Below are 12,507 nucleotides of genomic sequence, written 5' to 3'. Positions count from 1 at the left end.
AGAAAATCAACATAAAATATAGAAGCAGAGAAATCAGAAGGCAATTAGCTACATCTCGGTAAAAGCAAGAAATCAATTGCTGTATGTTACTACAGAAAATCGATAAAAATAATTTTTCTCTTATCTAAACACTCAAGATAAACTTACACATCTTGGTTCTCGCTTCAAGGTCAGGTTTTGTTGAACATGTTTGTGGAAGCCCATCACAGTTCTCGGCTTGTTTTGTTTTTGGGCTTGGCTGCATTTTCCTACTTCTCTGTCCCTTTCCACAGGTTGTTGTCCAATCAGACCATGGTCCATATGGGCATTCAACGTATTTGCAAGTACCTACATGGTAAATGTAAAGGGTTATAGCGCTATTGTCATACTTGTCTTCAAAACTAAAGTACCTATGCAAATGAAGGTAAATGAGTCACTTACAATGAGGTAACGCGGCATAGAAACCACTTGAAGAGCAGACAAGACGTCCACTGTAACAATGTAGGGGTATGTTAACCACACCCATTTTCTGATTGAGATCGCCTTGGCCAAGACCTACCTCCCAACTAGTAATTGGTTGTCCTTTTGAATTTGATTGGTCTAATTCGTTGCCCTGGGGCACTGCTTTCAAAGTATATAGCAAAGTTGGCATTGACTTGATACGTATCATGGATTTCTTTGAAAATGGTTTTGAAAAAAGCAAACACAGTTTACGACATACTAAAAGCTTTTTCGTCTGACACTCCTCAGAGCATAAAACGTCAGAATCAGGGTCCGAAAGAACACGATGAAAAATATATACCCAGTTGTGGATCGAAATAGGCCAAACAGAAAAACGCTAGCACAAGACCGGTATAGTTGACCAATCAGTGCTGCGAGCATAAAGAAAAATTGCCACTGGAGTCCAAGAGAGAAAACGAACTCCCTCTGTCTTTTCAATGTCGGCTTTTTCGTTTGTATGTAGATCGACTCCAAAACTCGACCGGGCTCTGCCAATTATCTGAAACATGTCGTCATTATAGAGTTTTGCAAGTTCTCTCTATAATTTACATTTATTTTCCTTAAAGTGATATTCATAACATTCCAATAAAAGAAACTTTCTTGCGTCCTACAGCCATTTTAGCCGGTCAGTAATATAATCGAAAAGCTGAAATGAAATATTTTGATACAAGTCCTAGTCTTCCTGTCTCGAAAAAGCATAATTTCAATCTCTTCACGTAAGACGTCTTCGATACGATTTTATGCTTATCTGTTTTCTGTAGAAAGTTTGCACGAGACTCACACATATTTGTTCTCGTTTCAACATCAGTTTTACCAGAGCATGTTTGTGGAAGACCATCACAACTTGCAGCTTGTTTTGTTTTAGGGCTTGGCTTCCTTTTCCTTGCTCTTTGTCCCTTTCCACAAGAGGTGGTCCATTCAGACCATGGTCCATACGGGCACTCGACATACTTGCATGTGCCTAATTGGTAAAAACTTGCTTTATTGGTTTATTAATACAAACATCTGGTAACACTATAGAAGTGTTTGTTTAGGGAGCTTCGTGGCTGTAGTGAGAAACTAGCATTAAGTTTCATAATATCCCAAGATATGATTTGTGTCAAGTTAGGCGAATTATGGGCTCTATGTCTCTTATACATTTTTGAGTCACCTAATTTTACTTTATCAACGACAATGGTGCAAATTTGCGAACATGTTGCCTTTTCGTTTTTTTGAACTCTATTGCGTGCACAGAATCGGCATTTTTACCACACGTTGTGACACAAATAGGAACAATGGCATTGGCAATATGTTTGCTCCGTACATTTCCTGGATTGGGTTCAAGTAGGCTGTTTCAGGTGTGACTTTTCATTACTAGTGACGGCTTTTAAGCAATAATAACGATTACTTTTGCTGATATGTGTTCACTGAAAGCTTGCAAAGAGACTCATAATTTTTGTTCTCGTTTCAACATCAGTTTTAGCAGAGCATGTTTGTGGAAGACCATCACAACTTGCAGCTTGTTTTGTTTCAGGGCTTGGCTTTCTTTTCCTTGCTCTTTGTCCTTTTCCGCAAGAGGTGGTCCATTCAGACCATGGTCCATACGGGCACTCGACATACTTGCATGTGCCTATTTGGTAATAGATTAATTTCACTGGCCTTTTTTAACAAGAGCTATATTGTCTATGTTTCACTGATAAGTTGATTTTAAAGATTCTCAGGTACAGCTAAAAGAGCAGAGAAGCAGTCAGGGTAATCCTAACTAAAGCAGAAAAGACATGCTAGGTGATTAATTCTTTCCACAATTATGTACCCTAAGAGATTTTCTATCCTTGATTTTTAAAAGCTACACTCTTGTCTAAAATATGCTTCTGGAGGTTTCTTTGTATTTCTCTTTCATTCTTTGCCGACAGCCTTGCTTCTATTCTCACGAGTCTTAATGACGAGTCTTAATTGCTTGTTCAGCAAAATAACGGTTATCTTTAGCAGGTGCCATTATCATTGAAGGCATTATCATATACATGACCCTTCTTTGCAAACTTTTTTGGCATTTTCAAAGCGATCCACATAACTAAAACCGGTCATACGTTTAGAGAGAAAGAACCAAAATTTGGAGAAAAGTATTTTTGAGTTTCCTTGCGGAAGGTTTTCTAAGAGGTTTTGTCAAGTCATCAAGGTATTGCAAAACCATTGACGCATCAATAGCGTCTATCCAGAAATGTTACTTTTTCTGTTGTACTGTTGAATTTTACTTTAACATTCCATTGAATGTGACGTCATCAGCGGCAGCTGGCTTTTTGCAAATCATGCTCTCGGCATTTTGCTTCTTCAGCAAAAACTAACATTTCCAAACCACGCCAAGGTCTTTAAAGATGAAAAAACAGGTCTGAGAAAGCGAACGTCGCCTGCCACCGAGCTTGTGAGAAATCATTCCCGGGATAGATAGAAACAGTTCTGCGCGACGGCGTTTCAAAAATAGTAACATATTGCAAGTACTTACACAACTTTGTTCTCTTTTCCACTTCTGGGGTTGTAGAACATGTCTGAGGTAGTCCGTCACAGCTTTTAGCTCTCTTTGTTTTTGAAATTGCTTGGAACTTTCTGGCTCTTTCACCCTTTCCGCAACTTGTGGTCCATTGAGACCAAGGTCCATACTTGCATTCAACATACTTGCATGTACCTAAATAATGCCAAAAATGCTTGCCAGCAAGATTCTTACTTGTTTTAGACAAAGTTCGGCAACTTTGCATCAAACTTACAAGACATAACAACATAGAAACCACGACCAATTTTTTATCATACCGCAATAAAAAGAGAAAGTAAAGAGTTTCTTTTCTTATCATATTGGACTATTTGTAAAACAGGCACAGGAAAGGACCGATCAAATCAACAAACCCCAAAACAGTCTTTACAATGTCAAGCTAAAGGCGTAGACATTGTGCTGTACGACAAGATCCTTTCCTTAAATGGAAATTCTCCCACTCCCAAAAACTGCAGCTGCCTGAAGGTTTTTCTATAAACATCAAATCTGTGCATGAATACATACACAGTTCGGTCCTTGTCTCAACCTGTGGCTTTCCTGTGCATGTTTTAGGTAGGCCATCACAGTTATTCCTTTCTGTCGTTTTTTGTATCGTATTCATCTGTCTCGTGCGTCGCCCATCTCCACAAGACGTCGACCATCGGGACCATTGCCCATAACTGCATTCAACATATTTGCATGTACCTGTGAAGGAAAGTAGGCACAATGTCATCACACAAACCGTACATGGTTGGAAGCCACTTACACGAGAGTGCCAATTTAGTGAATATGCGCATAAGTTAGAGCAACGATCTAATCTTCTAAGCCTGTCTCTTTTTTGCATTTTAGCAGAACTTTCCTTACATTTCAACACTTCTGTCTCAGCATTTCCCTAAATTCATCTCATCTGCTCGGCATTAGTTCAAAGATACAACCATCAGTTTCCGTCAGCTGTCTGAGGAAATGATGGACATAGGTTGTGCAAGGATGAAGAATATCAGATCCTGTTGTAACTCAGAAAGAAAGTTGATTGCCAAAGCAAAACACATTTTATGTGTTAACCAGCATGTATCCATGCAATTTCGTTGTGGAACATGGTGCTCTTCAACTATGGTAATCCGCAGCTCTGTGTCTTGAGCTACATTTAGTTTCAGATGCCAGTTGGTTCCATCTAGCTCGTGTTCTTTAATGAAACCACTTTTGCTTTATGACAGTTATGATAATCTTTGGCAAGATGTGTTTATAGTCAGACTTTGCCAAAGTTAAGACCCGCTTTGTTTGAGTTAAGTTGAGAAGTAAGATAGATAAATTAATCCTCAAATTAAAATTGAGCGTACTAAAACCAAGCTCAGAATTAGCACTCAGTTTATTGTTTTGTTGTTGTTGAAATCAGTGATAATCTTAACGCCATGTTTAAAAAACGATTTACAAGCAGATTCTTGAAACCAAGGGTGGTCAGCACTATAGATTCTTATATGTTATGGTCATCTTAGGGCTTTGTTTCTAATAAACGGTTTTGTATCAAAAATAAGTGTAAATGACCATGGTTACTTTGGCATATCTGTAGGCTATTTAAATCTATCAAAGGTCTACTTGAATGCAGAAAATCTCTTGCAGCTCACATTTGGTAATCTTATTTTCTGTTTGTGGTCTTTCGTAGCATCTTTGAGGTAATCCTTGGCAGGTTCGTCTCTCAGTCGTAGCAGGGTCCGCTTTGATACTTCGCTGCCTTGTCGCTCTACCACAACTGGCTGACCATGGACTCCATCGGGCCCACAGGCATTTTACGTACTTGCATTTCTCTGAAAAAAGACAATAGAGTAAAAATGCTAGGGAAATGCACAGTAATTCATTTTATCAAAGGTATTTTAGAGCAATTAGAGAAACATGCCTTCCTACTTGATAAGGGCTAATTTTCTTTCTCTCAAAAGATAGGAATACTATTCTATTTAGCATAGCTGAAAACTTATGAGATATGAGAACAAAGGAATTGACGTTGCCTTTTGATACATTTTTGACTATGTTGTCAAACGTGATCCAAACTGGCTATTCTGTGCTTCTACACAATCAAGTACGCTTGCATTAACGAATCTGTGCACAGAAAGAAACAAATGAATGCAAACAGTTGTGGGCTTACAGGACTTGGAATCCCATACTGTAAAATATGTCCTAATGTTTGTTATGCTACTAGAAAGAAATCACACGAAGAATATACGAGAAAATATATCTTCATGAATTGTGTGGTATATATTTGTAAACATTTCTAAAATTTTGATCAGCCAAAGACCAGAGATGTTCTGGTAGAGAATTTCTTTCCTTCAATCAAATAAAATTAGTCGTCAAAACTCAATAAACATACACAGAGTCTTAATGTTTTGCACTTACGGAGGCAATAGCCAAGATTCTTTGTTTCGCTCTTGGGTTGACATTTCTGCACATTTAGCCCTGCGCAGCCACCGACAACCATCTTTGATTTTCTGACTTGCTGGCGTACAGTTCTCGTTCTCGTTGCTGTCTCGCATGTTCTGCTCCAAGCAGACCATTCATTGTAAATGCATTCGATATACCAGCAAGTAACAGCTACGGGGGATCAATACGAGTATCATGAGTTATGTTTCCCTCATTGAACAAGTCAAGCTTACATGCAAAATATAAATGGGAGGATAGCTAAGCAGATCGAAGGGACTGTAGTTCGATTCACTAACGTGACCAAAATTTCGCTTAGACTGAGGGGAGTCACTAGCCTTTCTGTAACTCCGGGCGTATGGATCACGAGGTGTGGTCTCATTGAGAGGAAGGACCCGGACACTGCTCGATAAGCATAGCTTCTTAGTGTCCTAAATTCTACCTTCAAAAACAAGATAGTTGCAAACACAAATATGAACACTCATAATACATTGAAAATATGATTTAATGTTAGTTTAATCATTTTCCTTCAAGGTGCATAAAGTTCGCTGCTTGTAGTAGCAGGTATGGTGCTTGTTGCACATCAAATGATATCTGTTAAAAACTGCATTCTTAAAAAACAATTTAACGTTCTAGCTTGAACCAGAAAATGTGGATTTTGACAATAGAAGCACTGACTTTTAACGATATTGAGTCATCTACATAATGCATTATTAACGTCTTCATGGAGATATATTGTAATCAGAACAATATTCAACACGTTTTACATGGCACGAAGATATGTAAAGATGTCCTTGAAAATTTAACATGATCAAGTTTTTTGTAAAAGATATTCAACAATTTTTCTTCAAATGATTGTGTTAGGCTATAGAGAATAGTTTAAAGGATTTTTTCTTTTAGAATTTTAAGAGGTGTAATTTTTTAATGGCTCCCATTGCTTTGCTCTTGATGTATCACCAGGTTACGTGGTCTAATTTACACGTCTTCTAGACTATGCCAGTTCTATATTACATACGTTTGCACGCCTCTGTTCTCACGGTGTTGACGATTCTATTCAGCGCCCCTGCATCTCGTACTTGGAAGACATGCTGGTGGATTGGCCTAGATGCAATCAGCTCCAGCTCGCTTCGTCGTACAGAGTAGCCGACGCCAATGCTTATAATGTTTACGAAGTTATTTTTCAGAAGAGTTGCAGCATAAGAGAGCTTTGAGTGGCCAGACTGACTTTTGCCATCTGTGAGCAGCAGCAGCATCTAGCATATTTGTAAACAGAAAATATGAAAGCATGTATCTGCAGCTTTTCTTTAACTAAAGTCTATTTATAAATGGAAATGAAGTTAGAATAATGGAGACTGACAGTTAACGAGCACATTATTGCTGCTTGCAATAAGCATAATGTTGATTCCAAAACTTTCTTTGAATTATCAAAACCTTGAGCTTTCATTTAATTTCAAAGTTTGCATATCATATTTTGCGATGCCAAATTAAACAATTTCTCTACAAAAACGGGAGTGCCTTCAGAAGGCTGGCGATCACACCATGTTGCATCCCGTATTTAGCAATAGAGCGATAAAGTAATGACGTCATTAAATATTCATAGAAAAAACATAAGATAATCCTATATGTAAAGCAATTAAATCAATTTAAACCACTCTGAGACAAACCAAATGAGGAAAGGCTTTCTTACTATCAGATCATCAGCAGTAATACCTATTAGCCAAGCCGGAACATCAGTTATCTAATTTGTGATAGATCTTCAAAGAACCTTGAATTTCCTATAAATGTGTTAACGCTTGTAGACATGCTAGACAACAAAATCTAGAGCTTCAATTATGAACGATCATTGAGAATTCTTCCATTCATTTAAATGACCTTCATTCACGTTAGTGCCAATCTTACATCCAGGCAAAAATTAATTGTTTAGCAAAAATTACGTAGGGAGGAGCTTGCTATATTCACTTAACGATCATAAAGACATTGAGGAAAGGGAGAGCAAGAAAAAAGGCGATTATTTTTCAAGACTTGAGTTTCAAGACTAGGCACAAAGTTCATGTTTTGGCAGTTATAAGAAAGAGGCTGCAGTCACTTGCAATGGCCAAGTAATAGTTGGTGTACGTTGGCCCTCTTTTCAATACACATTGTAGCAACCAAACAATTCTTTAGTACCTTTGGTGCTCCTGACCTTGATCCATAAGCTTGATTAAACATTTGGTTACGAGCCAAATGCAAAGCCTTGTCGGTGTGTGTCCAGCCACCTGGAATGATTCATAAATATCCATAAAAATGGCACATTGAATGCATCTTCGCTAGGCACAAAGTTGATTTTATGATTTTTCACAACGTAATTATATAACTATATGATTATTTAGAAATGTAAATTATGGGACAGAGGTTTTCCACACCTTCAAACTACGTATTGGAAGAATTGGGATCGTCAAATGATTGTTGTAAGGGAATTTTTTCCTGGCTGGTGTGGTAGACATTTTCTTGAAAAACGAATGCTCATGACAGCTTAAGCTTATGTTAACGTTTATGACTCAATGAATGCTCACAAAAGAAAAAATTTTGTATTTCATTTCAAGAAACTTTGCTATATAACCTGTAGATGAATATTTAAGACTAGTACACAAAGAGCAAAGACTGTAGTCTTCCATTAAAACAATTTAATGGCTTAATTGCAACATTTGAGCCTTTTTTAAAATTAATCCTAAAGTTAAATAATATACGATTTATTTGTATAGTAGCTTATCAAAGAACACGCCACGAAACTTTGCTAGGCTCTTATTTTTATGTTTGTCTATAAATCCCATGTCATGTCTTACAGATGAAGGAGGGGGCATATCATCCGCTAGTTTCCTTCTTACAGTTTTGATCCTAATTACCTGTCACCCAATAGTTTTCTAACTGCAATTGTATTCATTTGTATTGCCCCTTACCCCAATCGGAAAGGTTTTCTGTCAGCAACGCGTGTAAGGATTTTCTATAAACAAGGATTTCCAGAGTCCTTTGCATATTCTTAACGGTGAAGTTATTTTTTTTATCACAATAAAAACAAATACAAAAAAACTCAGGTTTATCATTGTTGAGATGGAGGCCAAAAACATAACGTTATCGAGTTGCCTCCACACCCAACATTACAAATATTCCAAAACTTTGCATAATACACTATAAATACACTATAAATACACAATACAGAACAACACAGCACAATACAGCACAATACAATAGAATACAGTACAAATACAGTACAAATACAGTACAATACTGTACAAAATGCAACTTTGTATAGGTCATCATGTTAGTTCAGGACCGCAGGATTCAATCTACCAGATATAGCAGACAACGACTAAAGAGAATTCATTGAAATCGTTTAGTTTGCTTGATGTATTCAACTGTGCATTTCAGTATCAATTCATTTGCTTTCTCGTTGTAAGGCTTACTTCCAAAAAGAAGTTATTTGTCCCTGTAGTTGTTTGTCCCTGTATGCATGATAAGTAAGAAGCAGTTCTCAAAAAATGCCTGAAGTTGTAATCTGTGCCAAGAGAACAAAGAACCAACTCAGATTAAGCAATTATCCACTTCTCTTAACTTTTTCATGTTGTTTCTCTCAAAAAACAAGCGTTCTACTTACCCGAATGCCTAATGCCGTTAAGAGCCCAGTTCAAAGAATTCCAGTTTTGTGCTGAGCCATCGCGGAAGAAGATTCTCATTCGTGGATGAGTAGAAAACGTCATCACTGAAACACGAGTGTTGCTTGACGAGACTTGAAGTTGGCTTGTTACATCTCGGATAAACTTTTTCTCCTGCTCAAATCCCCAGTGTTTTATAGAGCCAGAGTCATCAAGAATTATTCCAAGATCGATGCGACATATTTGAGAATAGGCCCTGAAAAGCAAGTGTGTAAACGTTTAATTAGGTTAAAAGTTTAAATGGCAAGAAAATACTGTCATGCAGCAATGGGTTATATAATGCAAGTTTGAATATTGAAAGAGACGAATTGGTGAAGATTCTAAAGGTGTAAGTACAATGGCACCATTTAAAGAAGAATCAAGAAGTACTGATGAATCTATAGGCAACATGTTCAAATCTAAAAACTATGTCCGAATAGAATAGAATATTGTGCCAAGAATCATTAGCAGCAAAAATCTAGAAGATGAAAGGAACATAAGCTGACTTGGCAGAATACTGACAGAAGATTACAGCACTAATGTGTCGTTTGAACATATCCCACGACTGCAAAAAAGATTTCAAACCTGTGTGAAATTTGGGCTTAAGTGGTAAACGTCACTATAACAACTATTAAAAAGCATCAAAATGAATACCATACCAATCAAACTATGGGATAGCAAACGATTTTACAATATTGGAGGTTATCCTTTGATATAACGTTAACCATTACGGTCCCCAGCTGTCCTGCCAAGTGCCAAAAAGCAAGAAATATATTCTGCCTATTCGACAAGTTTAAATTCCTGTAGGCCTGATTGATGAGACACGTATAGACTGTGGATAATTCGCAAATTGATGAAAAGGAGGAGAAAAACTGAGTGCACCCTATTCACTTTAACGTAGTGTTTCTCTGGCCAGGTCTGTCGCTGATTTCTTTTTTTATTTTATTTTAAATGCTTCAGGCTATAATGTGTTAGTTTTGTGATAGAGAGCGAGTTGAAAAGTAAATTAGAGGCAGAGGAAAAACATGCAGTAAAATGTTGAAAAAATCAGAAACTTACGAGTTGACTGCAAATACTAGGACAAAAATAGAGCCTAGCAATGAAGCTGCCATATTGACGTATTTGAAAGCGTACAAATCTGACTGACAGAAGACATGCCATGGTCATTGGATTTTATAATGTTCAAGCTTGAAGGGTTTAGTCGGGAAGGGGGTCGCTAGAGTAAGTCAACGTGATGTTAGCGATCTTTGAGGGGTGATTGTAAAGGCATCATGAAGTTAGAAGACGTTGTATCTTTTCAATTAAGCAGCTATTAGGGAATCAGGGACAGTAGTCAATGAATAAGAAGATGTTTTTTGCTTGGGCCTTCTTGGCTCACAATCGAATTGCTACTGTGATCACATTTATGACATAAAAGGGTTTATCCGTTATTTGCAATACCCCCTATAAGGGAAGTCAAAGCTGTTCAAATACTCATAATCAAAGCAATGAGAATTTAAGTTGCGTTACGATCTTAAAGTAATTGCAAATAGAACGTTAAGAAAAATGTAGAAATCAAACTAAGGCATTTATGTAGAACTTGCGTTCAGGAAAGTCGCTCTTGATATAAGCAACAACATCTGCAGCTGGGCAAGCGATGTGTTTTTAAGAGCCCACGCGGGAGAAAAAACAAAATGCTAAAAGCTATTGGTATTTGCTAATTGAAAGCATGATCAAAACGATTTTTTTCGATGATGCAGTTTTTTCCATTATAGCGTTGAGAGTTGCTATTAATCATAGGATTTAGGGATCTCGGATAAGTAAACAAAAATAATCGCGTCAGGAAGCATACGGCTGCTTATAGTATATATTTCAAAGTTTGTATAATTGAATAAGAGCAGTTTTACTGGAATTCAGCAAAGCAAAGAGAGAGACAACTCTTATGTAGAAAGAAATAAAGATTGCAATTGTTATTAGTTAGACCCGATGAAAATACCGTTATTGAAGTGAAACAGTATCAAATAGTAAAAATGGTTCGTAGGGAGAGTTGAACGATCCTAACATTCAGGCCATATAAGATGCATAGAAACATATAACATTTCAGTATATTTCAAAGTAGGAAATTGGTGCTACTTTTAAGTTAGCTTTTACGGACCGTGTTGTAATTGTTTGCTCTATTCAACTCTGGCGTCATCGACGGCAATGTCGAAGGGTTGGAAATAGGGCTTTTATGATAATACGGTATGATCGAGAATGATCTTGCTGATTAATCATGTTTGAATGAACATTCATGAATCACGAGCCATGTTTGATTAAATGTTATTTTTCTTTATGTTATTTTAAAAGTATAACGAGCTACCTACTAGATGGTCCAATTGTGGTTCCTCTGTGGTAGAAATATTTTTAAACTGTTTTTGTTTTGAGAAATTGTTAATCTACAATTGACAAAGAAAATGCCTGTGCTCCAATCTAAACAAAATGGAACTATTAAGCAAAATTATTTTGAAGCCCTTGGAATCTTATCTCCAGCAAACAGTGAGCTAGTTATGGAATATATATATCAAGAATTCGTTTAGCATGAGCCAGTGGCGTACCCAAGCAGGGGCGAAACTACTGGGGGGGGGGGGGGGTAGCAGATTTTGTCGGGCAAATTTATGGCTGCCAGTGTATCTGTCCGGCAAATCTGGAAATTTTCTTTATGTCACACTTTTATTGCTATTTTTTGCCCTAGCTTGGTTTTTTAATTCATGGTCTTTTCCCCCATCTTTTTTTCAATCTCCTCCCAGTTGGGAAAACAAAACAGAAACGAGGCTAGGAACAGCAACATATATACATTTCTGTTTTTTTGTCCACCGATCAGCGCTTTCGTCTCGAGCTCGACACGCACATGTTTATCTTCGCCTCGAGATGAAGTCTGAAGTATTGATCGACAGCGAAAGTATAGACGGAAAGTAAAGTGTGTTTGATGCGAGAAGGAAATGAACACTGTGCATACCCCTCCCACCTACTTTTTGCAAACCAAGAGAGCTTTTTTCAAAATTCTTTGTTGTGATTTCTAAATTTTCCCTTGACAAGCCCCCGCCCCCCTTTCCATTCTGCCTCGGAGCCCATGGAACACTGACAGTTTTAGAAGCATCATAAATCAAAGCATGAAGGATATACCACCTCGGAATACGTTGTTGAGAAAAATCAATCAATACTTTCTTTTCCAAATGTATGAAACTTTCATCATACATTCATAAGGAGTTACACTTACAGTTCGAAAGTATTGCACCCTTCGCTAGAAAATGGTCATACAGACGCCAAAGTATTTTAACTAAAAAAATTCGAATAACCGTAACAAGTAACAGAAAGTTTTAATCAGTTCAAGCGGAAAATAATATAAAATTTATCAAGAAATTGTAGTTAAGATATCAATTGCAAAAAACTTTCGAGTTTATTCTATTTCTGAACAAGCTTACGAAAACACAAAAA

The 12,507-nt window shown here is 37.2% G+C and overlaps 2 protein-coding genes across 2 annotated transcripts in view; one reads left to right on the top strand and one right to left on the bottom strand.

The window, feature by feature from the left end:
• LOC135681653 (uncharacterized) overlaps positions 1-10,223 on the bottom strand; it is a 36,744-nt gene extending 26,521 nt beyond the window's left edge. The window contains exons 1-11 of the mRNA XM_089111851.1: positions 10,114-10,223; positions 9,018-9,271; positions 7,553-7,641; positions 6,402-6,639; positions 5,366-5,560; positions 4,603-4,782; positions 3,506-3,685; positions 2,960-3,139; positions 1,907-2,089; positions 1,262-1,441; positions 148-327 (exon numbers count right to left, since the gene is read on the bottom strand). Coding sequence (XP_088967977.1) covers positions 148-327; positions 1,262-1,441; positions 1,907-2,089; positions 2,960-3,139; positions 3,506-3,685; positions 4,603-4,782; positions 5,366-5,560; positions 6,402-6,639; positions 7,553-7,641; positions 9,018-9,271; positions 10,114-10,166 — 1,912 coding nt within the window. The 5' untranslated portion in view covers positions 10,167-10,223. The remainder of the gene's footprint in view (positions 1-147; positions 328-1,261; positions 1,442-1,906; positions 2,090-2,959; positions 3,140-3,505; positions 3,686-4,602; positions 4,783-5,365; positions 5,561-6,401; positions 6,640-7,552; positions 7,642-9,017; positions 9,272-10,113) is intronic.
• The window catches only part of LOC135681804 (spermatogenesis-associated protein 17), an 89,891-nt gene that overhangs the window by 26,037 nt on the left and 51,347 nt on the right, over positions 1-12,507 (top strand). The gene's annotated exons all lie outside the window — the stretch shown is intronic.

The sequence above is a fragment of the Rhopilema esculentum genome, chromosome 12, assembly GCF_057945365.1.
Source record: "Rhopilema esculentum isolate cy_ngs chromosome 12, ASM5794536v1, whole genome shotgun sequence".
Lineage (NCBI taxonomy): Eukaryota > Metazoa > Cnidaria > Scyphozoa > Rhizostomeae > Rhizostomatidae > Rhopilema > Rhopilema esculentum.
The sequence above is the reverse complement of the archived record's forward strand: the minus strand, read 5'-3'. Positions and strand labels throughout refer to the sequence as shown.